At 35.9% G+C, this 27,589-nt stretch overlaps 1 protein-coding gene across 3 annotated transcripts in view; it reads right to left on the bottom strand.

The window, feature by feature from the left end:
- mvb12bb (multivesicular body subunit 12Bb) overlaps window positions 1-27,589 on the bottom strand; it is a 57,300-nt gene that overhangs the window by 28,086 nt on the left and 1,625 nt on the right. For 2 of the 3 annotated variants that reach the window (XM_016448592.1, XM_016448594.1), the window contains exons 2-7: window positions 24,385-24,500; window positions 20,205-20,312; window positions 16,787-16,883; window positions 15,546-15,675; window positions 12,680-12,775; window positions 2,250-2,344 (exon numbers count right to left, since the gene is read on the bottom strand). In XM_016448592.1, coding sequence (XP_016304078.1) covers window positions 2,250-2,344; window positions 12,680-12,775; window positions 15,546-15,675; window positions 16,787-16,883; window positions 20,205-20,312; window positions 24,385-24,495 — 637 coding nt within the window. In that variant the 5' untranslated portion in view covers window positions 24,496-24,500. The remainder of the gene's footprint in view (window positions 1-2,249; window positions 2,345-12,679; window positions 12,776-15,545; window positions 15,676-16,786; window positions 16,884-20,204; window positions 20,313-24,384; window positions 24,501-27,589) is intronic. The other variant, XM_016448593.1, reaches the window with a different exon arrangement.

Here is a 27,589-nt window from a genome sequence, read left to right on the forward strand (position 1 = left end):
TTTTAATGCCCTCGTCTTTTTTTTTTTTTTGCATGGGTGTGTTTTGTTGGGAAGTGACGGAGGGTTTAATCAAGAAAGCAGGCAATTCATCAGTCCTGAAGGAGCTGGTGCTACGAGCCTGACAGAGCGCACATGGTTTTAGCCCAGCTCGAACCTGGCCAGCTGTCAACATCCACGCGCATACATATATGCACATATGCGAGGGCGCGGAGTCCCCAACGATTAAGGTAAATCCAGCTGTCTGTTTGAAACCCCACACTTGCTCCTCAGGTCATAACTCAATTCATGAAGAAAATTCAATAAAAGTCTCTAACAACAAGAACAACAACAACAACAATAATAATAATAATAATAATAATAAAAAAAGTAATAATAATAATGATTATAATAATAATACTAATTCTACATTTTAAATAAAAAAATAAATGCATAATTAAATTAAATAGATTTAACAAATTAGTAGTAGTTGTAGTAGTAGTAATAATAATACAGATTTCTATAAATAAATCATATTATAATTATATGTAATAAGATATGTGTGCATGCTAATTTGTGTGTATATTATTTTATACATTACAATGCACATATCTTCTAACACGTAATTCTAATATAATTAATTTATAGAAATATGTATAATTATACAATATAATTAAATTTACAATTACATGTTATATTTGTGCATGCTAATTTATATAATAAATATACGTAAACATGCACATATATCTTATAACATGTAATTATAATATAATTTATTTATAGAAATATGGGTAAGACTTTATTTTAAGGTGTCCTTGTTACACATTACATGTACTTCTTTTTATAATTACATGCAAGTAACCCTAATCCAAACCCTAATCCTAACCCTAACCATAAGTATATGTAGTTAATTAATATTACTCAGTACATACATGTATAATTTACACTGTAACAAGGACACCTTAAAATAAAGTGTAACCGAAATATATATAATTATACAATAAAACAATAATAATAATTATTATTTATAAGAAGCTTAAGGCAACATTGTCAGAACTGTGGCACAGCAGTTTGTGTACACATTCCCTGTGTCTCTACTATCTCCATCAATAAAAAAATACCAAAATATCCACTGGATAACTAGACAACATACTGCTCCGCTGCTAAGCTCGCCTGTGAACACAGTTCCTGACGGTTACAGAGACGTTGCTAAAGGAGGATCAATAGAATTCACTACTTGTGGTGACAGAGTGATGATTGGTGGCAGAGCATGTCTGCATGTCAGTCAAATGGCATTACCATGGCGACAGGGAAGCAGAATGCATCAGCCCACGTGCTGACAGAACCTTTCCTTTCTCTTCGGCCTCACTCGAGAACAAGTCAATCTGCTGTCCCTTTAACCACGTCAAAGGCAAGTGGCAGAGTTTAATGTGTCAGTCACTTATTTTAACCACTGAAGCCTTGATACGATCAACGTGCCTGTAATCGCGCAATCACAGTATGCATAAAATCTATATGTGACTTCCTGAAGTCTCCTTAAGGCTGTTTTAAGAGCAAAGAGGTATTAATGCAATTAATGAAAATACAAACTGAAGCTAAAATATAGTAAATAAAAACCATCAAAAAATCCAAATCAAATGAATTGAGGGTCAAAATAACTAGCAACTTGCACATCATCTAACTTTTTTCTTCTCCAGCAACACGTGGTATATTCTTCACATTAAGCCACTAAAATGAAAATATGAAGAATAAAATCATGATTACAAGTGCAAGTTATACACTGTATGACCTGCACATTTTATCATTAATTACCAAAAAAAAAACCTATATCAAAAAAAGCACATAAGCATGTGTGACCAAATGTCAGCTTTGGACCTTGATGTATGTACCTCAATACAGTGTGATTTCTTCCTCTGTGCTACAGATTAGCTCATCCTCACCACATGGTGTCTCTCTCCAGCCAGAAAAAAACACACAAGCATGCCTTCACATCCCAAACTCAAGTTATATTTTGGACATGGAAGACAGGTCTGCAGAGTGAGGTGGTCAATGGGATTTCCTGAAGCGCACATATCACATTCTCCTAATGTTTGCATAGAAGTGCACACGTCATTGGTGTATTTCTTTTCTGCCACTTGAAGTGTTAACAATAATTGTAGCAATGTCACTAAAGTCAATTTCACAGAAGGTTGTGTACCGATGCTGTAAATGTTTGCTAGAATTACCCAAAATTAATGCTGAACTTTTGAGATAATAGTTACAGAGGGACTGACCTGATTTGGTGTAGATGTTGTAGATTTGGTGTTCATAGTCTGGCCTGACCATGTTCTTTTTAGTAGGACTGGAGGCCGGAGACTCTGGGAATTTTCTAGGAAAGAGAGGCAGAATTGACCTCATTAACTATGTGCAAAGACATAAGAAATAATTAATGGAAATGTTCAAAAGAATCACTGTGTTCAGAAAAATGATTCTGGAAGGAGATCTCACACAGCAATTCAATAGAAATCGTTCTGCATTTTAGAATTTCAGGACCGTTTATTTACACATGGTGTCTGCAGAATTATGAAGCAATTATGCAAATCAGATAACAACGCAAACACGGACCATAAAATCTGTCATGAACGCAATTTGCACAATTCAAATCTTCAAAGTGCCACATTGTGAACGACGCAGCAAACTGATGAGATCTCGCGTACTTTACTGGACTGTACAACACTGTGCTCCACAAATGAATCAGCTCTTTAAAGAGTTCTTGAAACTAGAATATAAAAATATGATATAAATATACCAGGAATCATTAATGTTAGGGATTGTGGGTCTCCATCTTTAACCACTGTGAATCACTGACTCCATCTGATCATTAACCTCCCATTTTCTCTCCCTCCCTGTCTGTGGCTCTTAGGTGCCAGTGAGCGGTTGTCATGGAGTCAGTGGTAATAAGAAGGGTTCCTAAGCAAGTATGGTATACACACACACACACACACACACACACACACACACACACACACACACAAACACACACACAAACCAACAACAGTAGCAGTCCAGAAACGGTCCTAAAACTTATACACACAGTTATACACACACAACCACCTCATCAGTCCAAGGAGGGTGTCTTTGGTTAGATTATTAGTGTCACCCTGCGTGGACAGCTAAAGTGTTGGACTTTTTTTTATTATTTCCTTGGAGCATCACACTAGATTCCTATTATACTATAGAAGTGCCAATGAATCTAATAATGTTGCAGTAATTATGCTGAAAATATTCAAACCAAATTTTCAGAAGCCAATTTTCTGATAAACAAATTAAATCCAACCAATAATTTATAATAATGAAATTCAATTAATATAATTATATAAATAATAATAATAAAATGATAAAAGATTATTATTATTATTATTATAAAATAGATTCATCCTATTATAATAAAATAGAGAAATAATAATTTATATTATCAATATTATCAAATATATCTATATTATATTATCAAACATTCTATATTTTTATAATACAATTTTCACATTTTGTATTACTACATTTATACTTTCATACATGCAATTTACTATAAAATATTTTATATTTCCAATACGATTATTTATTATTGTTATTAATATTAATTAATTTTCATTATATTTCTGCATTTAGACTTGAATGAAAAGAGGAATAAAAGCAATTTGTCAAAGAGAATAATAATAATAATATTATTATTATTATTAATAATAAATATTTTGCATAAAATAATCCTCTGCTGGTCTCAAGTCAAACTGCTTATCCATATCAAAGTTTTGGGAAAGAGCAAAAATAGCGTGCGTTGCACTTCATGGACAGTTTGAACTTGCTCTCCTCATCAATCAGGTGCTGGTGAATTACACTCTCTGACTCACTCACGGGAATCAATAAATTCAGTGCTCGCTGCCTGAGTCTCTCTGCTTCAAGAGCGCTGCATAATTCTGCTTTAGACATGCTTTGAAGACCAAATGAGCATCTCCAACAGGTTACAGGATGCATCAGATGCATTAAAGTCAGACAGAGTCATGTTTGGAAGAAGATTAGGAGCAAAGTGACACTGCCAAGGGGAGTAAGATGTCATTTAGCCGGCGGAAGAATCTGAATTTGAGAGTAAGTTAGGAAGGTAAGTGCAGAAGTGGATGTTGGAAAAGCTTCTGAAATGTGATATCAATGCAAAGCAGGAGATGCCTAGATGTTGAAAATGGAGGAGGGGTATGTTTGAAATAAATAGATGAAATGGTTGAAGCGCTCGGGCCGGGGTGTAGATGCAAATGCAAATCCGGTTGGTTACTTTGGTGTAGAAATCCGCTAAGCAAAAACTGAATTATCAAAAACACAGTCATTGATTCTTTCTGAAAGCATTTTTTTCAGTCAAACACCCTGTCCACCAGAAATCTACTGTACATATTCATCCGAATTAATGAATGGGAACTGGGGGTCAGCTCTAGTATTCAACTCGTGAGTAAACTGAAGACAGGTCTGCCGTGAGTGGCTACTCTGCATTTCTATCAGGTGTGATGAGATAAATAAATGCAGTAATTTCTATCAGGGGCCATAAAACATGCTCCCTGACAGCCTGTGGTATTTATGAACTGAAGCCTGCAACTCAGATTTATTTCTCTCGATGGGGCCGACTTCTCCCTGTTCATCTGCATCAGCATTTGCCCGTGTTCAATTCGGCCCAATGGTGAATTTTTAAAAGGTTGGCATCAATCTTGTGGAACCGATTGCCACATTTAATGAAGACTTCCCTTCGTTTGCAAAGGTTGACTCGAACGCAGGGGGGAGAGAAAGCCGGGGACATGGTTCTACGCGCATCCAGACATTTCACAAACAGCCATAAACTGAAAGGAGACAGTCCGGATGCTCTTTCATCGAAACTGGCCTCAACTACCCCAGTCACTGGAGCAAGCCAAAACAATAGCGAATGATACCGAGCGATACAGAAAATGGAAATGAGATATATTCAGTGAAAAGCCTGTTTACGACACACAAATCTATTTGGACGTAAAACATCACCAATTTGATAAGGTCAAAATAGAGATAAGAGCTGGTCTTCAGAAAATCAACCATCTTAAGATTATTTAACGTCGTGTATATGTTAAAAATATAATATTTATATAGAGCAACTAAAAAAAAAACCCAATCTCCAAAACTTTATGACTTTGAGCCGCCTCTCAAAAAGTGAAATAAAACTATAATATAAGTTTCAGGAGCAAGCGTTTCCCTATCTTCAGAGCTGTCAAACAGTGTAACCATACTCAATCCCAATTCTCTGCTTTTAACAGTTTAGGGTACATCGGGTTTGGGTAGCATATGGCATATCAATTACACATCTAATTCTTAAAACACAAACATGGCTACATAATCAACGGCGGCATGAGCTTGCATTACGTCGGCCACTGGAGTTTTGACTACAATTAATCATCATTCAAACCCATCAGAGCCACACTGACACAAATCCCAATTTTGAATATCTAATTATACCACAATACCTCCCAGAATTAAAGCAGAACTGGGATTACAATGTAAACAATTTAACTCGTACACCACAGCATAAGCCTCAAATGGTTTGTGGTATTTTAGATCTTCAACATGCTCCACTTAGATCTACGGATGATGATGAGGTCAAGAATTAATTGAGTCTGAAGACAGATGCAGGTCTCGAGGCACAAACCTGGAGGACAATTGATGGTTGATTCCTAATAAGGCCAAGTGGACACAAAGACAAGCACTCAAGAATATCACAATGCCTGGTAGTTGGAGGAAGAGGATTGACCCGGGATGAAGGACTGGACAAATAAGGATCGACAGGCAAACGAGGAGACAGGCACTTCCAAAAGGTGTATGTAGACTAAATAAGACCAAATTGCAGTTGGATTACCACTAGTGATAAGACTAACAACAACAACAAAAGTACTTTAAAACTTTTCCATGAACCAAAAGGATTGTTAGCTTGTACAGTATTTACAGGCAAGGCAATATTACAGCCTGGGAAATTTCAAGGATCTTCAACATGCTCCACTTAGATCTACGGATGACGATGAGGCCAAGAAAGATGGGAGTTTGAAGACAGACGAAGGTCTCAAAGCACAAACTCAGAGGACAGTTGATGGTTGATTCCTAATAAGGCCAAATGGAAGACAAGTGGACACAAAGACAAGCACTCAAGAATATCACAATCCCTGGTAGGAGGAGGAAGAGGCTCGACTTGGGATGAAGGACTGGGCAAATTAGAGCAGAGTCTTCAAATGAGAAGACAGGCACATCCTAGTAGTGTAGGTAGACTAAAATAAGACCGAATTGTGGTTGGACTACCATCAGTGATGAAACGGAAAATAATTTTGTGTATTTTAAAACTGTTGCATGAACAAAAATGGTTGCTAACTTGTACATTATTTACTGGCAAGGCAAAATTACAGCCTGGGAATATTGAGGAGCCTCGTAAAGGAGCCAATTAGTCAGGGTAATCTCAATATCAAAAGCCCAATGCCACATGCTGGAATCTCCATGGGTGGCTGATGAGAAACTCAAGAAGACATCGGTGTAGAAGCGGAAGCACAAGTCCATCTCGGGGAGGAGACGTCGGGAACATCCGTCACACTGTGGACAAATTCGCATAAGCCTTCGGTGAGGCAAAGACTGGGATAAAAACGATATATAAAAATAATGCGCCGCGAACTGAGAGGAATCTGGAAGCTGGTGTTTTGACACTCATCCGAGATCCTCGATGACAACACCTCAGCGCTCGCTCCGAGCAGGCAGCCCACACAACCCATGGCTTGTAGACAGCTGCTCTCTGCAGTGGCGGCTTTCCCGCTTGTCATTACCCCACTTAAAGTTCCATGTCAGGTGTGGAGAAGGAAGAATCTTGAAGAATTCCACGGCGGAATATGGGAGTGTAGAATCTCTAAAGAGCCACAGATCTTTGCTGATGATTCTATTGTTTGTGGCACTGCTCAGTTTGAGTTTACTTGATGTGTATGGAAATTTGCACGCTTTTTAGGGCTTTCTGGGAAAGGGTAAACAGAAGAGTGTCGGAAAAACACATTTGAGGATGGTGTCACAACAGATCTCATACAGGGCCTGCCTTCCCTCAGAACTGGTAGATCAGCCGTTGTTTGGAGAGCTGATGTTGAGTAGGTGACACAGAGGTCACAGAAACCAACAAAGTGCGGGAACACTGACACCCGTCCATCCGTGCTACTCATATGCTGTATAGAGTACTCATAATCCAAGATGTTCCCATGTACAACCTGTACCAGTATCTATCTATCTATCTATCTATCTATCTATCTATCGATAGAACTTTATTCCAAAGTTCAGCCAATATGAATTTATATTTACTGAGCTCCAGTAGTGAGTCAGTGGAGTGAATCATGGGAAGGCATAAAAAAGGCTTCCTGCTCACAATGGAAAATATGCTTGACCTTTACATTTATATTGTTCAGCTTTTGGATATAAAAACTTGTCCTGCCCTACTGTATATGGCCCTATCATTCAGAGAGAAATGCCTGAAACCTTGATTCTATGAAGAAAAAGAGAAACCGAAATATTAGCACAAGGCAACTTTATGTTCTCTGTCAATCTAGAGGTCAGATATCAGAGCGAGAGATGACAGTTTTATCAGGACGACAAATGGCAGCGCAGACGGGAGAAGAAGCTCACCCTGAAGAACAACAACCCTAAAATCTATGGTTTGGGAACTGGATTGACCAGGTCCAGTTTGAATGAAATGGGGGTCACATAATTGACACCAGGTAATTTAATGGCAGATATAGTATGGTGCAATCATAACACCTAAAGCATAAGGCTATTGGTAAAAATAAAATACATTGCAGACTATAATTTTAGTTATTTATTTTTTTTATTTTTTACATAAATACTTCACAAAAATTCGTTGAAATTTCAAACAGGCAGCAAGGGAATCTGAGATTTGAACAACTTTACACTCAGTAGTCTGCACACACAGTGATTCGTGTCCTTGTAGCCCGAGGCAAAAAGGTTTATTTGCAGAACCACCAGCATTCAAAGTTAAAGGGGTCATTAAACATTTATTCCTTATTGACTATGTTTAAAACATCTTTCCTATAACTGTAAAAGGCATTTAAATTTGAGGGCATCTTAAAAGAGTCATACAAACAGTAAAACATTGATGGGACCGCAGAGTTTGTGTGAAATGAGGCGAGAACAGCATCAAACCTTGTAATGCGACACACAATGCAGGTTCCCTATTCTAAAAGCTTTATTTTCCATTATTCCTTTGTTTTTAACAATATATTATCTTGCCTTTAACCCTCTGAGCCTCTTTGTTGGGGGTCACACTTGGTACCTTCATAGTCATATGTGATTTAAGCATTGAAATGTAACTTTTTTTCTAGTCTATCTTTAATTATCAATCTAATATATATTTGTCCAGTAATATTTTAACTATTATTTAGAATTTTATCATACTATTGTTATTATAGTATGCAAAATGTATTTTATTATTTTGATTTAGATTTTTCATTAAACATTTGAAAGGTAAAATTTTTCGGTCAAAAGTGACCAAAAAGGCCCAGAGGGTTTTTAATATAGTTGGTCGTGTTATATCACAGGGAAAGTCAAGCATATTACATTTTATTCTGAACAAATGAAATCAAATCTTAACTATCCCATCAAATCATTTGATGAACTTTTTTTTAATCAATTTTTTTATATCATATTTTTTTATCATAATTTTTTAGTATCATTTATCTTATTTCAGAATTTATATATTAGTATAATAGAGTATTTATTACCATGCATTAGCTTTTATTTTTATATTTTCAGTTTCAGTTTTAATTTAGTTTTCTATTTAGTTTTAATTTATTTTTATTTAAATTGTAGTACTAGTATTAATTCAGCATTTTCATGCTAGATTCAAATGCAACATTTTTCATCTAATATTTACATTTTATTTTGTTTTATAATTTAAATGACCAGAAATTATTTTTAATAGCTTTAGTTTACAATAACAAACAAATGGTGGGATATTCTGGACATTTAAATGGAAATTAAATTACTTTTTGAAGTATTTTGTCTTTTAGAAGAACAATACCATATAAATGACCTCACAGCTAACTAACATAGACTAAAATCAGAAAAGTGTTATTCTGTAGCAGATACATTCAATTTAACGTAATGCTTAAGTCTTGAAAACAGGAAAAGTCCAATGACGTCTTCAATAAAACAATTGGTTACCTCTTATGCCTCTTAAACCAATAACTTTTTTCACAGATTCACAGATGGCAGTTGGACATTCACGCAGACGTAGAAGCATGAAATGTAATAATAACACAAAAGTGCACAGTCTGTGATCACAGCAGGTATCGGAGTGGGGAGGCGCGGATCCTCGCTTGGAGGTACAATTTATTCTTCTCCAACTTGAAAAGTGGCTTCAAAAGAGTGAGGAATTAACAGGGTGAGACGAAGTGTGTGAATGTGTGGGACTGGATGTAGGATGACTCAGAGACATCAAACACTTCTCCCCTATAACTGCCCCTTCCAAAAAACACATGGCACAAAGGGCTTTATTCAAGCCACGAAACCACGGTATGTTTCAGAGGTCGGTCTTGCGCAAAAGTTCAAAGAGCAAAACTTCAGACAATGTTCCAAGTGGAGCCCACTGGAACATCTTATGCTCATCTTGGGATGAAAGCAACCAATGATCACGGAGAATTTATGTGAGAATAAGCCCAACTCAGAATCGACGCCATATTTAATCTGAAGTGAACAAAACTGACGGAAAAAGATAGTCTGTTCAATGTTGTATAGTTTGGTACTGGCGTGTTTGATTATTCATCTGACGATACATCTGACAAATATGTTTTGTCCACTGAAATGTGTAGAAAGATGTTTTCTATTGTTCCGCTCCAAAATCTAGCAAGATTACTACATAGGCAGCATTGTAAGGCATCACTCCTGATGCATAATAATGCGTTCAAGACATTTTGAAAAGACTGAATTTACGACAAGTATTTAGCACATAAATGGCACAAAAGTCATTATAATTAGGAAACTCTGTATTTCTTTTTTTCTTCTTCTTCCAAGTTGGGGACGTGTGAGTGAGAAAACATGGCAGATGCAATAAATACAGCATCTGTATTGACAGCTAATTTTTTAAATATAAAAAAAAAAAATAGCTATGTTGCATGTACAAAATATGATAGTATGGACAGTTAGGCAACAATACAATATACAATTATTCGTTTTAAAGCACCTTCATAATTGAATAAAAGCATAAAAAGCAAAAAACACACCTGAGAAAATACTAAATATTTGTGCACTATGTATTTATGCTTCATTGATTAAGCATATTTAATGCTTGTTACCCTTATAAAAATTAACCATGGTTTTACTATAGTAAAAGAGTATTAACTGTGTTTTTTGCCATACTGATTACTATTTGTATAACCACATTTTTACTACAAATACTATGGTTAAACCATGGTTAATTTGGTGTTACCATGATTTAACTATAGTAACCATAGGTTTTGGGTTTTATTTGTGGTAAAACTATGGTTAATTTTACTACAAATGACGGCGGTTCCGCCCACTGAGTGGCAAAAAGACTAAATGGCAGCACTGGTTTTCAGCATGAATGCTGCGACAACCCACAAAACACATCTAAAACGAGAAAGAGCTTTACGATTGACTGTACAAATAGATTTGACAAGAAATCTAAGGTATATTTTTACAGACTGCCGAAAGCTACAGAAAAGAGAAACAAATGAATCACTGCAATTCGCAGAAACAAATGGACTTCAGGCAGCGAAAAACACAAATTTGCAGTTATCATTTTATGTTAATATGTTGAATTTTGCGGTAAAATCATACCCTATATATTGTATTGTTACATATCGTATTGACAACTCACCAATTAAATATTTACCATCTTATATCCTGCATGGATGTTTTTAAATAAACACTGACAAAAACTATATAAGTTTTTGGGCTGGACGATATGACGATATATATAACATCGATAAAGTGATCACCCGGATTTAGACCAACCTATTTTGTATTTACAAAATGCGTTCACAGGCAAATTTGCAAATTTTGCTGATTTGTTGAAATCAGCCACATATAAACATCAGGAAACATGATTCCTGGCTGCACATCAATATCCATGGACCACTGGATATTTGGTAAGTTGTAAGGAACGCTATATCAGTCCAACAACCTTTAGTTTAAACTGATAATCGTTTGTTTTCGCAGTTTCCCCTATTAAATCCATTCATTCAGCAGGCTCTTTTGCCACTCAGTCCGGCTGAGGGGGCGTGTTCCGGTGTACCCTTTATACTGAAATTAGGGCTGCACGATTATGACAAAAATCATAATTGTCGATTATTCCCTTGAAATTGTAATTGTGATTATTAATTATGATTATCACAATTTACATTGAATGATGTTTATACCATTGTTTGATGCAACTGCATGCCGTATTTTTATATGAAAATTAACAAGCTGAAAACACTCTAACTGAAAAACCTTTAGTGCTTTTCTATAGTATTAAGCCTCAAATGTCAAATATACATCGGATTGGTTTCTTCTTTAAATTATAAAAAAAAGTATATAAAATATATATAAAAATACATATAAAATATGAATGGTATTATAATGTTACACTAAAACTAAAACAATGGAAAAGCCCTTAAGATAACATTTAGAAAGAAAAAAACATATCTTAAGCACACAGAATAACATAAGTGGACTTAGAACGATTAATTGCCACTTTGAACGATTACGTAATTGTGGCATCCATAATTGTAATCGCAATTAGAAATTCGATTAATTGTGCAGCCCTAACTGAAATCACTTGAATGTTCAGTCCAATTGCTCAGTTTCTGTCAATGTAGACTGTTCCTAATCAGTCACTTTTGGTTCCATGGAGGTTAGGTTGTTAGTTTACTACGTTTTGGAACAAAGCTAATGTTTGTTGACTAACCGACCAACATCTATAACTTCTAAAGCAGTAAAGTCTTGAGGTAAATGCACTGGAATGGCAACTTGTTGTACAGGCATTGAAATACAAAGTGGGTAAAGTCTGCAGAAATAAAACTCCAACTAAGCTTTATGTGTACTTGCCCCAACTGCAGTGCCAGGACCTTCAAAGCCTTCTGGCACACTCAAATCTGGCATTTTCATTTGGCACAGTCGCATACCCCCACCAACCTCTCCGCTCTATCAACTATAGGACGGGAGCAGTGATTGTTTATTTACTATTTACAGAGGAAAAACCCCACTACTTCCTGCACATTAATAATTGACATGTTTGAGTTGGATGAGGTACAAAGTCACACTCCCTCTTTGTCTTCTTCCCTCCAGGCTGTGTGTTTGTATGTGAGGCCGCTGGGCAAACTGTGTGTCAGAGCAGACAACAGACTGCGCTCTCCTAACGGCGGTCTCTCCTGCTTGAGCACTTTCTGTTTTGTCCCTCCCTGCTGAACTTCAGGTTATCAGTGGAAACACACTCAGTTATCTTATGCTACATTCTGTTCTTGAACTTGAAAAGGAGAAATTTCCAACTTCTTACTCAGAAACTTAATTTTACAGATTGTTGGACTATCCCTCATCTGACAACACTCAATGAACAATTTCTCCTTCTGTGTTAAGGAATATCCTATTAAAACAGGGAATATAGTATGTGTATATTCTTGGTGAAGGGTCTTACCTGGCAACACCAGAGGTAGAGGGGGTGTTGTGCACTGTATCCTGTGACTTAATGACTTTTCCCAGCTGATACCAAATCCCCAAACCATTCAGCTCACTGTGGTTGCAACAAGCAAACAGCTTGTTTTATTATCATGAACATTTAAAATTATATGTATGCATACACTATTGTCTGAAAGTCTTTATTTTACTTTTTAAAAGAAATTAAGGACACATCAAATTGATCAAAAAGTGACACTAAATACATATCTAATGTTACAAAAGACTTTCAAATAAATTAATTTTTCTCTTTTTATCCATCAAATAATCATGAAAAAATGTATCTCAGTTTCCACAAGACTATAAAGAAGTACAACTGTTTTCAATGGGTGGGCGATATACCGGTAGACATGATTAACCGGTAGAAATCTGTCAACTGGTAGAGATTTTGGACTATCTTCTCGATCGCGGTTACATGCTCACGTGACGTTGCTGTGCTATCATTTGTACACATTTTATTAAGCACTGCGGTTTAAAAACAAATTAATTTAAGCCGTTGAAATGCAACCAGCAGTGAGAGAGAACTAATTTCGCTATATGTGCGCGCTGTCTGAGAGACTGTTTCTGAGCACTGTCAGCGAGGCACGTGCACATGAAGACGGTGCTCATAGAGTGCGGGAGTATTGAACTGTTATTTTTGCTGCTTTATAGGCCTTGAATGGTTAAATACACACACTGTATGTGTCAAAATGCTTGTCTTTGCAAGAATCCCTGTAAACACAGTAACTTAGGTATTAAGTGAAAGCAAACAGCTGAAAAAGAAAACATGTGTAACAGTATATTGGCAGCTCTTAAAGTGACAGCAGTCTAATATTCCTGCTGTCTGTCACTCATGTTAATCAAACAACAAAAAGGGAGAAAATCTCCTATTGCTCTTGACTAAATCACTTTTATAACTTTAGTAAGGAGAAATATATATTTAATTTACACAGTGAAGAATTTTTAGGCATTTGCATTTCTTATTTCTTTGTTCTACTGTATTTTTTTTTGTCCTATTGCTGGTAATTAGTTGCTTATTCTTATTTAATCTTATTTTATGACTGTTTACTTGTCTTCAGTGAGTTTTTTTTTTTTAGGTTATTCGTTTTTTGTGATATTTGCACTGGTGACAAGAATCATGAAATTTCTATTGTATCCAAAATTTTGATATTGATATGACAAGCAAAAATAACTATACTGTGATATATTGTTACCGTGAAATAAATGTATTCATATCGTGATTTTGGTCATATCGCCCACCCTTACTGTACATAATAATGAGAAATGTTTCCTGAGCATCAAATTAGCATATTCAGCCCTCTACATTGCGAGTAAATCACTCGCATATGCGACTAAATCTTACTCTGGGCGACTAAATTATGTCTAATATTAGCCAATTGCTAATAAATTCTCAGAGTTTACTCGCCAGTGTGTGAGTTGGAGGTTAAGTATACGTGTAGCACAGATATATTTTCACTCACAGAACACTCTGACTGAGCGCTTCAGAGTTTCACTCTCCGTCAAGCGATCTGTGCTGTTTTTCAGTTCATCTGAATGGATGTGCAGAACGCACCTGTATTTAACGTACCGTAAACTCTAGTGTGAAGGCGCACAACTCGCCGTCGCTTTGTTTCACACACACGCAGAGAGAGAGAGAGAGAGAGAATTGATACGATCACACCGGTGTGATCAGTCTTGGCTGGTCCCTGAAGCGTACGATCACACCGGTGTGATTAGAACGTTCAGTGCGTCACGTCATCAACTGCTGAATTTAAATCTGCTTTCGCGCTCTGGTTAGCGCGAGCGCTTGTCATATTATCACAAATATTCAGTGTTTTCAACCATATAATGCTTATTTTAGGTTTCAGACATTTAAATACACATAAGTACTAGCAAAACCATACAGTTATAGTAATTTATGTAAAATACACGCTGATTTCTATGGAAACGGAAATAATAATCCTACCAAATATAATCTGACTACATGTTTTTATTGATATCATATACAGATTGTGTAGGTAACTATAAAGTTTACTCAGCTCTTCTCCCAGTTTACCGGAGACCTAATTTAACGTGTTTCAGTAGGAGAGGATGAATTTGCCTGTTGTAAATCCCACAGCTCGGATTCAGCGCGAACTAACATGGCGGCGCCCATCACCCGGTATAGATCAACTAACACGGTCGATATAAAAGTGTTTATCAGTCTGGCGAGTAAACAAAAAAATGTACTAGCCAATGGCGATTGAATTGCCAAGGTGTCCGTAGAGGGCTGATATTATAATGATTTCTAAAGGATCATGTGACAATGAAGACTGGAGTAATCACAGGAACAAATTACATTTTAAAATATATTAAAATAGAAAAGTTATTTTAAAATGTAATAATATTTCACAATATTACTATTTTACTGTATTTGTAATCAAGCTTTGATCAACATAAGAGTATTTAAATACATTTAAAAAAGGTCTTACATTTGCTGACCTCAAACTTTTATCATTTTTATAACTGTATAATGTTTGTAAGACATATAAGGGGTGGCTTTAAACACTGTCAGAAGAGCAGCACCAGTAAAGCAAGCGCACATAATGCCTGTAGCAGGCCGCAGGCACTGAGGTGCACTAGAGGAAATAGGAGCTGGTCAAAAAACACACACACAGACCAGAAGAACAATCCACTTCGGTTTAAAAATGACGATTCAGACAGCATAATAAGCATGGCTCCAGGATATTTACTTTGGTACTTCTTTAACCTCACAGGGAATAGTGACCAAACCATCTGCATCAAATACACACACATAACTCTCAAAAAAAGCATGCCATGCTTGTCATACCAAAGATATGATATCTTACCCTATAAATGTATAATTAGTGAGGCTGTGCTTTGATTTCCCCTGTATAACCACATTGCATATAGCCGTATCAGCGCTGTGCCTGGGGACCAACTTCACACACAGTCTCTCCTTCCTCAAAGCCTGCTCCTCTGAGAGAGAAAGAGATATAACAGTCATAACATAAACAGCCCTAATTATGTCTTTCATTTATCAGCAGTCTAACGGCATTTAAACCAGATTGCTTTTATATGCCACAGTCCCATATACTCATATCTAAATCCTACATTATGCATCAATTCCCCCACAAAACATCGCCTGACCTATTTGTCCTTGGGAAGCCTTATAAACAATGACACAACAATATACGTACAAAAACTACCTATTTCCTAACAATTTATTCAGAGAGACAAGCTAAATATATGTGTGCATTAATATTTGAACACCACATAAATGCAACCTATGTGATGTTTTGAGGCTCAAGGCACATATAAGTATATGAAAGCCCATCATAATTGCATAAAAATGTCATTGGGTGCTAGAGGGGAATCTTCAGCATCAAATATGTGTGTAAGAAGGATATAAGGGACTTGACTGAGAGTGAAATGGCAATACAGTGGCTGAGGCATCTATTAAACATGGCTTTGCTACAATAAAGCGGCACATTAAAACCAGCGCCCAATGAGACTCCGTTTTCTTTTTAGTCATTCCTCCAGAACCCGCTACCAGACTCGGCCATATTACTCCTGAGCCCATCCCATTCGTTTCGAGGCGGCACTGGGGCGAGGGCCGTGTAAATGCAATAATAATGAAAATAATAAACATGCTGCCCTCACTCCCAATGCCAAAATAATATTGCGGCGTTCTCAAAGGCGCGGTGAGAGGAGAAGAGAGAAGACGAGAAGGGGAGAAATACATAGCACTCAAAAAGCACTAAAGCATCAAGGGAATGCATTTCATTAATATTAGATAATCACCATCCACTCCCGCTCTGCACAAATAAATACATAAATAAATAAGCACATCATAAAGAAAAGCTGGGTTCTGGCAGAGATAAACAATGACTCATCGTTCTCCTCTCCTCATACCTCCGCGGCAAAATGTTTATTTTACTCTCTCGCACTATCATAAATTAAGCTAAACCTGAGCCCATGAAACATTCACATTCACAACCTCTGGAGAAGCACTCCCTCAGGATGACTACAGAGAGGAGAGAGAGAAAAAGAGAGGATGAAAGCAAAAAAAGACGGGAACTGTGCTTACGGGTATCCGTGGTGTCTTGGATCGGAGTGAAGCCCTCTGGCAAACAGTCCTTCAAGTCGATCAACTTCACATCCACGACCACATTGCATAATTGCTTCTGCCACAAAAAAAATAAATAAATAAAAATAGGGACATAATAATGATTATATGAGTTTAAACCAATGAGCCAGTTCAATAAAGGCACTTCTAGAAGCGGGCGGCTTTCAATTATGCATGATTCGTACCTACAATGAAAAGGCCGCTGTAGTATTTCGCAGACGCGCACATACAAATTTGTTGAATCGCTCCCCTCTTTTAAGCATGCAAGCACCTGTGCGCTAGCCATCATCTTCAGACATGGCAGCCCAGCGCTCGGGCCAGTCGGTGGCAGGCCAAATTGCTTGTGCTTCAGAACAGGGAGTACTTGAAAACAATCAGGAGCTGTTTAGTTGACATTTTCAAGCATGACTTTTTCCCTTATAGCCTTCCCAGCCCGCACTCATTATGGTTCCATTTTTCGCCGTAATAAATAGCAATAATCCAGCAAAAGCCCTGAAAGAGTGCAGCTAGCGTGGCGTGACGTGATGAGTCTGACATTCTGGATGCCGTCACTACTGTTACCCGGCAGTTATTACCACTACAGACCATTTTTATTCATAGTTCTGACTTGCGGGTACGAATATGGATGAATGCTATTACTATGCATGAAGCCTGTTTTTTTAACCCTTTTTTTTTTTTTATATATAAGACGCGGGAGAGATTTTTCCCATCAGGACCTGACAAAGGGCTATCTACCTCCAACCCTGAGTATGATAAATCACAAACTGTTTACTTCCCACCACATAATTCACTGGCTAATTCTGTAGAATCTGTTTTTGTCATAGACAATTACAGTGGGGGCCACTTTGACTGACAGACAAAATAGCCTTTGTTGATGGCGCTGCCATGTTTTATTAGCGTCAGGGACTTCAAAACAGTGTAGACACACATTTTAAGACTCCACGCTGGAGAGGTGGCAGAGGGGAATGATGTGCTACATACTAAAACTGCAGCTCTCATTGAACTTGATCAACAGGCAGAAGCGTGCTGGAAATGGCCAGGGTAAACCAGCCACAGCGGATTACAACGTCATCTTTGAATCTCATAGCCATTATAGGGCTTAGGAGATGTAGTTTTACAGCTATGATAAAAATACAGCATTGTGACAGACAAAAACATTGTTTTTTTTTCTGGTCACAGGTCAATTTTGAGATTTTGGGCTATTTGGCTTTTCATCATGTGTTGTGAAATAAAAAAAATAAAAAAATCCAAAGTACACTTTAAATTGTTTATATTATTGCACTTTACCTATGTGCACATGTAGATTTCAATTACAATACATACCTTTAATGGCCATTTTCTCAAAATTTTCCTATGCACAGACATCAGAAATCTCCACTTCGAACTTTACAGTTTGATTCCTTTCTATATTCTAAAGTTTTTTTTTCTTTCTACAGAAGAGCTTGTTTATATATAATGTCCTTGATTTTATACAATGTTTTAATTCAGAAATGACAACCTGACAGTTGGTTAACACCAACCAATAGCCCACGTGGCCTAAGTGACATCAGCAGGAAAGGAAAGTTGTTTGAGAGGAAGAAGTCTTTGCATTTGGATTAAAGGTTATATAGTCAAATAACATGCACTAATGAATCTTTCACCCACTGTAAAAAATGATAATAAATAAAATAAAGATTACTGCAGTACATTGAAAATTTCATGTTGAATTCAATGTGTTACTTGCTGTTTCTTTGTAATTGCTTGTGAAATTTACTAGCAATTTTTAAGTGAAAACTGTTTGAATACCATTTTTTTTTCAGTGGAACAACACTACAATCATGCATTAAGAAAGTAAATAGGGTAAATTTAGATTTTAAGAAGGGCCACACAGCATTTTTCAAATTAATAACTAACCGAAAATGACTAACTGAATCTGGTTATGGCCAATGATCCTCAATATTGCCCAAAATTACTGGTTTGTCCAACAATCTGTATCAGTAAACATATGAGACATTTACATGATTTAAAGAGAAACAAAATTTTCCTGCAGAGAGAAACATTTTTTTAGACCAAAGGTTAACGTGAAATTAATGATTTACCATGTGATAAGGGTCTTGAATGTTTAACCACACGTGTGATATAGAGAATTGAGCGACCTTGAATGTGGCATGAAATATACCACATTTATCATGACATTTATTAGTCTACAGAATAGGGGTTTTCAAACATTTTGATGCTACAATATGATGATTTCTAAAATATAAAAGTCAGCTATAACCATTAATAAAGGTGAAAGAAAACATTTATAGAGAAAATCATTAGATTTTGATTTTTTTAAATAAAAACGTATTAAAAAATATTCATTAATTAATCAGTAAATTGCGTTTTGTTGCAACAGCACATATAAAAGAAAAAAGGCAGATGCACTGGTGAGATGTAACACTGAATAACAATGACCCACCCAAACAAGCGGACCAGCCACAGCCTATTTTCACCATCCTCACAAACCCTATACAAGCAACCCGTCAGCAGGCTAGACTCAATTATAAACACAAGGGCCATTTAAATAAATACATATTTTTAGGAACTTTATTCCTAGACTGAGAACAAGTATAGAATGTTTTCCAAAAATACATATGTTATTCGTTGCCTTTGCTTACACAGCAAATGGAGGAATAATAAAGGTAGGGCAGCTCAAGCTTTGCATTGTTCACGTTAAATGAAGACTGATAACCTGAACAACATGACTGGACCACCTGTTTCACTTTCAAGACAGATACATGCACATAAAAAGGTGCTCATTCTCAATTTAGCTCAGCCAAATGAGAGGTAAATGTTCAAATAGTTTCAATTCACAAAGGAATCTTTTAAAATATAGGTGCTCCTTTAGCAGGCATATTGGATGGCTGTTTGATGTGTCATATTTCATAAGTAAGAATCCCATAACCAAATTTTGACATTTTTTGGATGTTTTCTTCATCTTTGATGAATGGCTGGGAGGTATCCAAACTGTCTACAGGGACCAGGTTAATTGAGCCAAATGAAATCATAAACTACTAACGCGCAGAGTTGCGTTTATGAATAATCATAAACCAAATTCCTTCGGGAGAACTGGAGATCATCAACAAATTTTCAAATGCAAGCATGCTGGGACTTCATACATCAAGTGGGAAAAAAAATTATCAAACCATTCTATATTCAGAGTAGTATTTGCATTCGGTTTTGATACTTCACTTTAAAGGATGGAACATATTTTGAAGGAGTTTGTGATCAAAGATCTGAGCAGAACCCTAATGAGGGACGGACTGAAGCAAACGGGGCAAACGCACCCTAACGGCGTGTGAAGAAACTGGAGAAAAACTTGCAATGAGCATGTTAAAACGTACACGTTTTCACTTACATTTTTGGAGGTGGCAGCTCGGGTGAAGCAGAGATAGCGTGTGACCTTGGATTTGAATATGCTGTCCTTCCACAGGTTGGCGTCGAAGCCATCTGTTGTTTGTGCAACCTACGTGAAAAGAAAAAAAAAATACACAGAGAGGAGAATGTGTATTGCAGTGAGATCCAGTTAATGTATGGATGGACGGTGTGCGTGTTTCCATTTTTGCCTTGCTCTGTGCATACTTGGCTTAATTAAGGCTTGCTGGAGCTCTCACTCCATCTCATTAGAGCCCTACACAAGTGGAGAAGAATCTTCAGCCTCCAAAAAGGGTAAAAATACCACCGGCCCCCCATGGGACAACAAGGATGAGACAATGCCTCACAAAGAAGGCCTTGAACAAGCTAAATGGGACTTGTGTTCTGTAGAGATCAAGCTGCCTTTCTGAAATAGTTAAAACAATTGTACTGATGCAATCACTATTTAAAAATTTGCCTTCAGATGTTAAATTATAAAAATATTATTATAATAATTTTAATAAATTATAATAATTATTAAAATGTCAAGAAGTGGAATTGACTGAATTGAAATTCAGCAATCACACAACAGAAATTTCATTAGCAAAACATGATTTTAGCTATTTATATAATATAATATAATATAATATAATATAATATAATATAATAAAGTGATCTGCTCTGTACATGCTTCATTTATTTAAAAATGCATACATCATTGCCTTTATTTTTTGATTCCTTAAAATAAATATTAAAAACTATAAATTACAAAATATCAAAACTTAAATAAACTAAATAAAATTTCTTTGAAAAATGTTATGTGTATGATTATGATAACGTTTAATTTATTCTGAAAAATCTAATGTATTATTAAAAAAAATACACATATAGCAGTTATACAAGTCGTATTTTAATTACAATTCTGCATCCTGTTTATCTCAATTCAACTTTAATTCAGAAACCAAACTGGAATTAATGGAATAGTTCACCAAAAAAATTAACATTTGCTGAAAATGTACTTACCTTCGGGCCATTCAGGATGTAGATGAGTTTGTTTCTTCACCGGAACAGATTTGGAGAAATTAAGCACTACACAACTTGCTTTGTTTTGGATTTGTTTCTTACAAAGGCAGTAATGCAAAATTTCTCCAAATCTGTTCCGATAAAGAAACAAACTCATCTACATCTTGGATGGCCTGAGGGTGAGAACATTTTCAGCAAATTTTCATTTTTGGGTGAACTGTTCCTTTAAATTGCCATTTTAAATTCAGTTTTGAATGACGCACAACTCTGAAGTGATCTTTTGTGAGGTCTTGACAGGCATACATTAAACTTTCAGAAAAGACAGACAACCTGACAGGAAAACGGACATCGAGGAAAACAGTGTGGTGGACAGAGACAGCAAGAGTCTGGATGAGCTACAGCCTCAGCAGACGTTGGCTAGGACGAAAGCTCTCAGGAGGAGTCTATACATCAACCACAATATCCTCCCCTCCTTCTCCGGCTCCCTCCTCCCTTTACAAGACAACCCGTCCTGGCCACTTTTTCCAGGTCAGTGCCCCGCTCCTCTTGTCAGCGTAGACAAAGAGCCGGAGCTGTGAAGCCCAAAGTCAAACAGGGAGGAACCAGGCACCAAAGGAGTCTGTATGCCACCACGCAACCAGAGCAGGCAACGCAGCCTGAATTTGGAAACAGTTGCTAAGCACTGGGACTAGTAAAATGAGAAGTATGAAGAAAACTCTTCACACTTAATTAAGTGACACTTAAGTATAAGTCTCCAGTGCCTTTACTGGCTGCATCTGTTTTGAGATTGTTGATAAAGTTCAGAATTCTAGCTAAAACTAACTACAATTTTTGTTTGTATTTAGCTGAGTAAAGGTTGTTAATGACAACAAATAAATTTGGACTTTTTTTTGTTTGCAAAAGAATGAATGATAATCAAAAAAACTTCAAAACACTTGCTGAAACTAGCTCTTAAAAACAAACAAATCTTTCAGCTTTGTGCAAATACAAAACAACATAATTTCATCCTGCTGGTTAGACAAGTGCTGTAAAAAAACTATAGATCAGAGTTTAAAAGACAAAGCTTTAAAGTCCTGATAAAATAAGCTACTTAAAAAAATACATATTTGGTTACGTAAAGGTTGTTGATAAATAAACATGTTTGTTTTAACAAACAAAGTGAAACGGTTGCATCCAAGTCAAAATTTCAGGATTTGCTCAAACAAGCTACTGCAAAAACAAATAGCTATGAGTGTTTGATTATATTTGGCTGTGAAAAAAACAGATAAGTATTATTGAAAGCTGTTGATAATCAGAGTTCAAGACACTTGCTAGAACTAGCAGCTAAAAAACTAACATTATGTAATTTAGTTTATATTTGGTTGTACATCAATTTAATAAACGTTCATTTGTGCAATCAAAGTGAGACATGGATTGACAGAAGCTGTTAATAATTTAAAATGAATACTTGCTAAAACTAGCTACTAAAAGCTAGTTGAAAGATGAATTTTTTTATTTAGTCATTTAAAGTTTGTTAAAGGGGTCATATGATGCGATTTCAAGTTTTCCTTTTACTAAAACTAGGGTGGGGCGGGAAGTGAGAGAGAGAGAAGAAAGAATACGGAGGGAGAAGAGGAAAGCGGAGAGGAAGAACTCTAGCTGCCCGTAAGCTTAACACAGAGTTATTTTATACAGTGTTTGCTTTGTGCTTTGTTTTATTCACAAAACTTTCCCTCTCTCTTTCCGCCCTGTTTCTTTTCTCAGTGTTTTTGAGGCACACCCACATACACAACAGATACACACACACACAAAACATTTTCCTAGAGGCCATTGATACTGTCCTAGTTTCCCCTCTCAGCGCTCTGGGATTGCTGAGAGTTGCAGAAGCGCACCCACCCTTGTGTCGGTGCCATCTGAGTCCTAAACAAACACAGGGCACTGGTGCCAAACTCTATTGGAGGCCTCATCTGAAAGAGTTGTTCAAATCTATCCTCAGGGTAGGCCGAAGGATTCACGGCTTTTAGCCGGCCAGAGGAAGAGCAGAGATAAAACCAAACCTTATCAATAAATTAAGTTACTGCCTTTTGGGAAGATAAAGAAAATAAAAACATAATTTACTTTTTAAATGTTCAATTTTGAGTAAAACTGCAATTTTACAATGTATAACAAGTCTCCAGCAAGTTGGAAACTGAAACCAAATGCAGATTTATTTCTACAACATGAATAGATATTAACTACAAAAAACAAGAACTTACCAATCAATACCTCATCACTGAACAATGTTTGATATAGGATAAGAGAAACTTGAAGCTTGAATACACTAAAGCTAAAGGGCAAACAAACTAGGAGGCAAGAGAAACAAATGAGAACCAATCACAGAACAAAACTAATCTACGGATTTAACCAGATAAATGAACCAATGACAATACAGTCCACGCCTGAACACAAAAGAAGTCTGAAAACACAACCAAGTTTCAAAATAAAATATATGACATAAGTTTGTGTACTAACCCTAAAAATGTACAAATCATCACTGTAGGAAATGTTAAATATCATGATATGGTAAAATGTTACGGTAAAAAAAAATATTACAATTAACAAGCAAATACATGAAATGTTATTGCAAAATTATTATAAATGTAAAATGTGTGAATTACCTTGTGATTTGTAGATAAAAACAGTAAAACTGTATGTTTTCTGATATTGTTGTTATGATTTACTGTAAAAAAAAATATTTGTAATTTTTTATTTAAAAATGGTACTTAACCTTTTTTTAACATTTAATAGACAATTAATGTAGTTTTACTGTAGTATACAGTACAAAAATACAAATGACAATTTAATTTATAGTGAATATTTATATTACTTTTAAAAAGAAAATTCATGTAACATTGCAGCACTGTTAAAATTATTTTTTGTAAGTAAAAAATACGGTAATGGAACTGTAAAGACATTCCCAGATGCTCCTGAATGACACATTACATTTGATTTTATTTTAGTTAAATACTTATTTTTCTCCTTATTATATTCAGTTGTTATTGGATTTTTAGATTACATTGTATGTTCTTTTTTTATCACATTTTTTTAGTGTACATGTAACTGGATTAATGACTGCCTATTATATTCTTATTTATAGATTTACGGTTCCAAATCACACACATATTCGGCAATTGCAAACTCACAATATAGTAGCCTGCTGGAGGTTCTTTCTTGGATGCCAGCACACCAATATCAGTTATGGCTTCAGGCTGCAACTCTGCTTTACCACAAGAAATGTTCTTAAGATCTGCCATCCTTGCTGTGTGAAACAAATAAAAGTTACATTTACACATACAATTACAATAGTTACAATAGTTTATTTTTATAGAAAAAACGAAACAGCTCACACATCCCACTAACACACAGTACTGGGAATAAATAAAGACTAAAACACAGAAAGAAAATGCAGAACACTTTGAGCTGTTGACAAGGTGTACATTTATTATCACCAGAGCATCCATAAAGACTTGAGCATCTAATTTTATTTTCATATTAAAACAATCTATAAATATATTAAGACTCTTGTTGTGTTTCCAAGCTTTTGCTTTTTTGCTTGACGTAACTAGCTGGCAATAAGAGCACAGCTTCTGAAGTACATTATTAAAAAATAGGTTTGGCAGACAAAGACACAACACAGACCCACACACATATGCACAGGTGGAATCAAAGACAGAGTGAGAGATAGAAAGATATAAATATATCAAAATAAACTCTCTCATATAGGCTTTTCAGTACCAGACTGAACTCTCAGTGTCAGTAAACTGAATGACAGTCATTGTGCTAATAGCCGAGCGTATGAGCCTCCTAAAGCCAGAGAAACAATCACGCGGCAGGTCTCGTTTGTACACTAAATAAGCTGCACAGACACAGACAATAATACTGCTGAGGGCCCAATTAGCAGGGTAATTAATTACTGCAAACCTTTTTTCCCCTGTAATGAGCTTCAGATATATGGAGTGGGCTGACATTATGTTCTGAACTGTTTCAGATGAAATGGTTTTAGTGGCGGTTGTATATAAAGATGAGTGATCTTCATTCTCACATTAAAGAGTGGGAGTAAACTTTTCACTGCGTAAATGCCACCAGCAAATCTCTGGAAATGAGGTAGCGCTTGCAATAGTTATGGCCTCTTCTCTATTTAGTGTTGTCTTGTACATTTATAGAGATGTGCATTACAGAATGCTGTTTAAAATGTTTTCCGTTAGATATGCAAAAACATTAGGATATTTATCTACAAAGCTTAATGCATTATGGTGGGAATTTACTAAAAATGAATTGTGCAAAAGAATGGCAATGTTATTTATTTGCACTTGCTGTCTGTGTTGTTTTAGAGCATGATTCACTAAAGGAATTACGCAAATCAGGTAAATATGCAAATGCATTCACTAAATTAAAATAAAGACACCTGAAACAGCTGTTTAAATGGCAAAAAATGTGCTTGTCTACACTGCACTATAATTTGCTAATTTACATAGAAAGGATGCATGGTTGCCCTGATAAAAAAAAGAGATATAATTTAAATGCTATTTAAAGGGATAGTGAATGAATATTCTGTCAACATTTATTCACTCTCATGTGTTCTGTACAACACAAAAGAAGATAATATGAAAAACGACTTCTCACAATGAATGTCAACGGGGTCCAATTTTGCCTGGACCTCATTTAGTTTTAAAACATATTATTTTGTATTTCACAGAAGAAAGAAAGTCATTCAGGTTTGGAACAACATTAAGCTGAGTAAATATTTACAGAATTTTAATTTTAGGGTAAACTATTTTTTTAAAGTGCTATATCATGTATATATACTATGTCTAAATGTAAATGTAAATATCAGTGCATTTAACATCTGGTTAAACTGGCAGTTTATATGTAATATATTGTTTTTGTGTTAAAATTCTGAACACAAAAACATGACGCAACTGCCTAGCTCACCTCTAAGACAAAGAACTAAACAGATAAATGTGGTACACCTTTAAGGCTTTGAATGATAATAGGCCTATGTTAAGACCCAGTGGACCCAACACAAATGACCGGAGATGGAGTAGCAATACAAACATAATTAGGCTCCACCAAGTGAAGTCTCTCTAAACAACAAGCCATGGCGATCAGATATTTTCTAGGAAATCTAGATCAATCGTTGTCTATTTTCGTCCCGAGATGCTTCAGCCTAATGTGTACGCATGGATCACCAAGGATTAGTGACTAGCCTATGTGGAGGGTCCTTTGCCCTTTTATTAAATTATGTTTAAAGCAACCTACTGGAGTAAATGACACAGTTATTGCATTCAATCTAAATGTTTACCGAATTTATTGCAATTATGGTTATTAAATCTACAGGATTTACTGAGGCAGTGGAGGGTCTGTGAATAAAAAGTCAGTCGGAGGGACTTATTAAGGAGAACCGAGGATGGCAAATTAGCTTATGGAGGGAGAATGATTTCTTTCTTGTGTTAATTTGTACACTAATCAATGCAGCCTTTTCCTAACTGTGCTGGGCTATTTGATTGTAAAGCAACTTTAATTGAAAAATGGAGGCCAGGCTGTCCAGACTGGGGGCGACTTTCTGTGGCACTAATGATGCACACTCATCTTATAGCGTCTTTATGTTAAAGATGAAAGAGGATGGAGCGGATCAAGCTTGCATTGCAACAGATGAAGGAGAATTAGTAAAAGCAACCTGCCATATGTTTGAGGACACCATCAGACCATTGCATATGAAAATACTCAGAGAGAATGAATGGTCATTGTCAAATCTACCTACTTATGAACATAACATGGGCCTACTTACATAAATTAACACAGGATAAATAACAATAACTAATAAATATCATTTACCAGACAGTACTGTTATTAAAGCATTTGCATACAAAAGGTACTTTTGACTTTAAAGGGACTAAAAACGTTTATGTATTTTACACAGAGTTGTCAGCTATGTGTAAACGTGACTGTTTTGATTTCATGTGAACATTTTACACGGCTAGCCTATGACCAGAGCTGTTTAATTACAGTGTTCCTACTGAAAATTATATTTAAATCATTAATAAATTAAATCAAATCAATTGAACTCAATATCATAGACGAGATCACTAGTAAATACATGTAAAACATGTTAGTAGTCACATTGGTGAGAACCCATGTTGAAACTGACTGACGTTCCTATTGAGCAACTGATTTGTTTTTCATTCTGTAGATTCTTCTAAACCTATTTTTTATTTTTTTCTATAACTGTCTTTAAAAGTATTTGTTCTGTTTATACGCTTTCAAATTATTTAAATCAATCAGTCATTCTTGAGAAGTGGGACAAAACAGGGTGCAAAATTGAAAAAATAAAACCTTGTACTCAGACAA

This window comes from Sinocyclocheilus anshuiensis, unplaced genomic scaffold, assembly GCF_001515605.1.
Source record: "Sinocyclocheilus anshuiensis isolate Anshui unplaced genomic scaffold, SAMN03320099.WGS_v1.1 scaffold451, whole genome shotgun sequence".
Lineage (NCBI taxonomy): Eukaryota > Metazoa > Chordata > Actinopteri > Cypriniformes > Cyprinidae > Sinocyclocheilus > Sinocyclocheilus anshuiensis.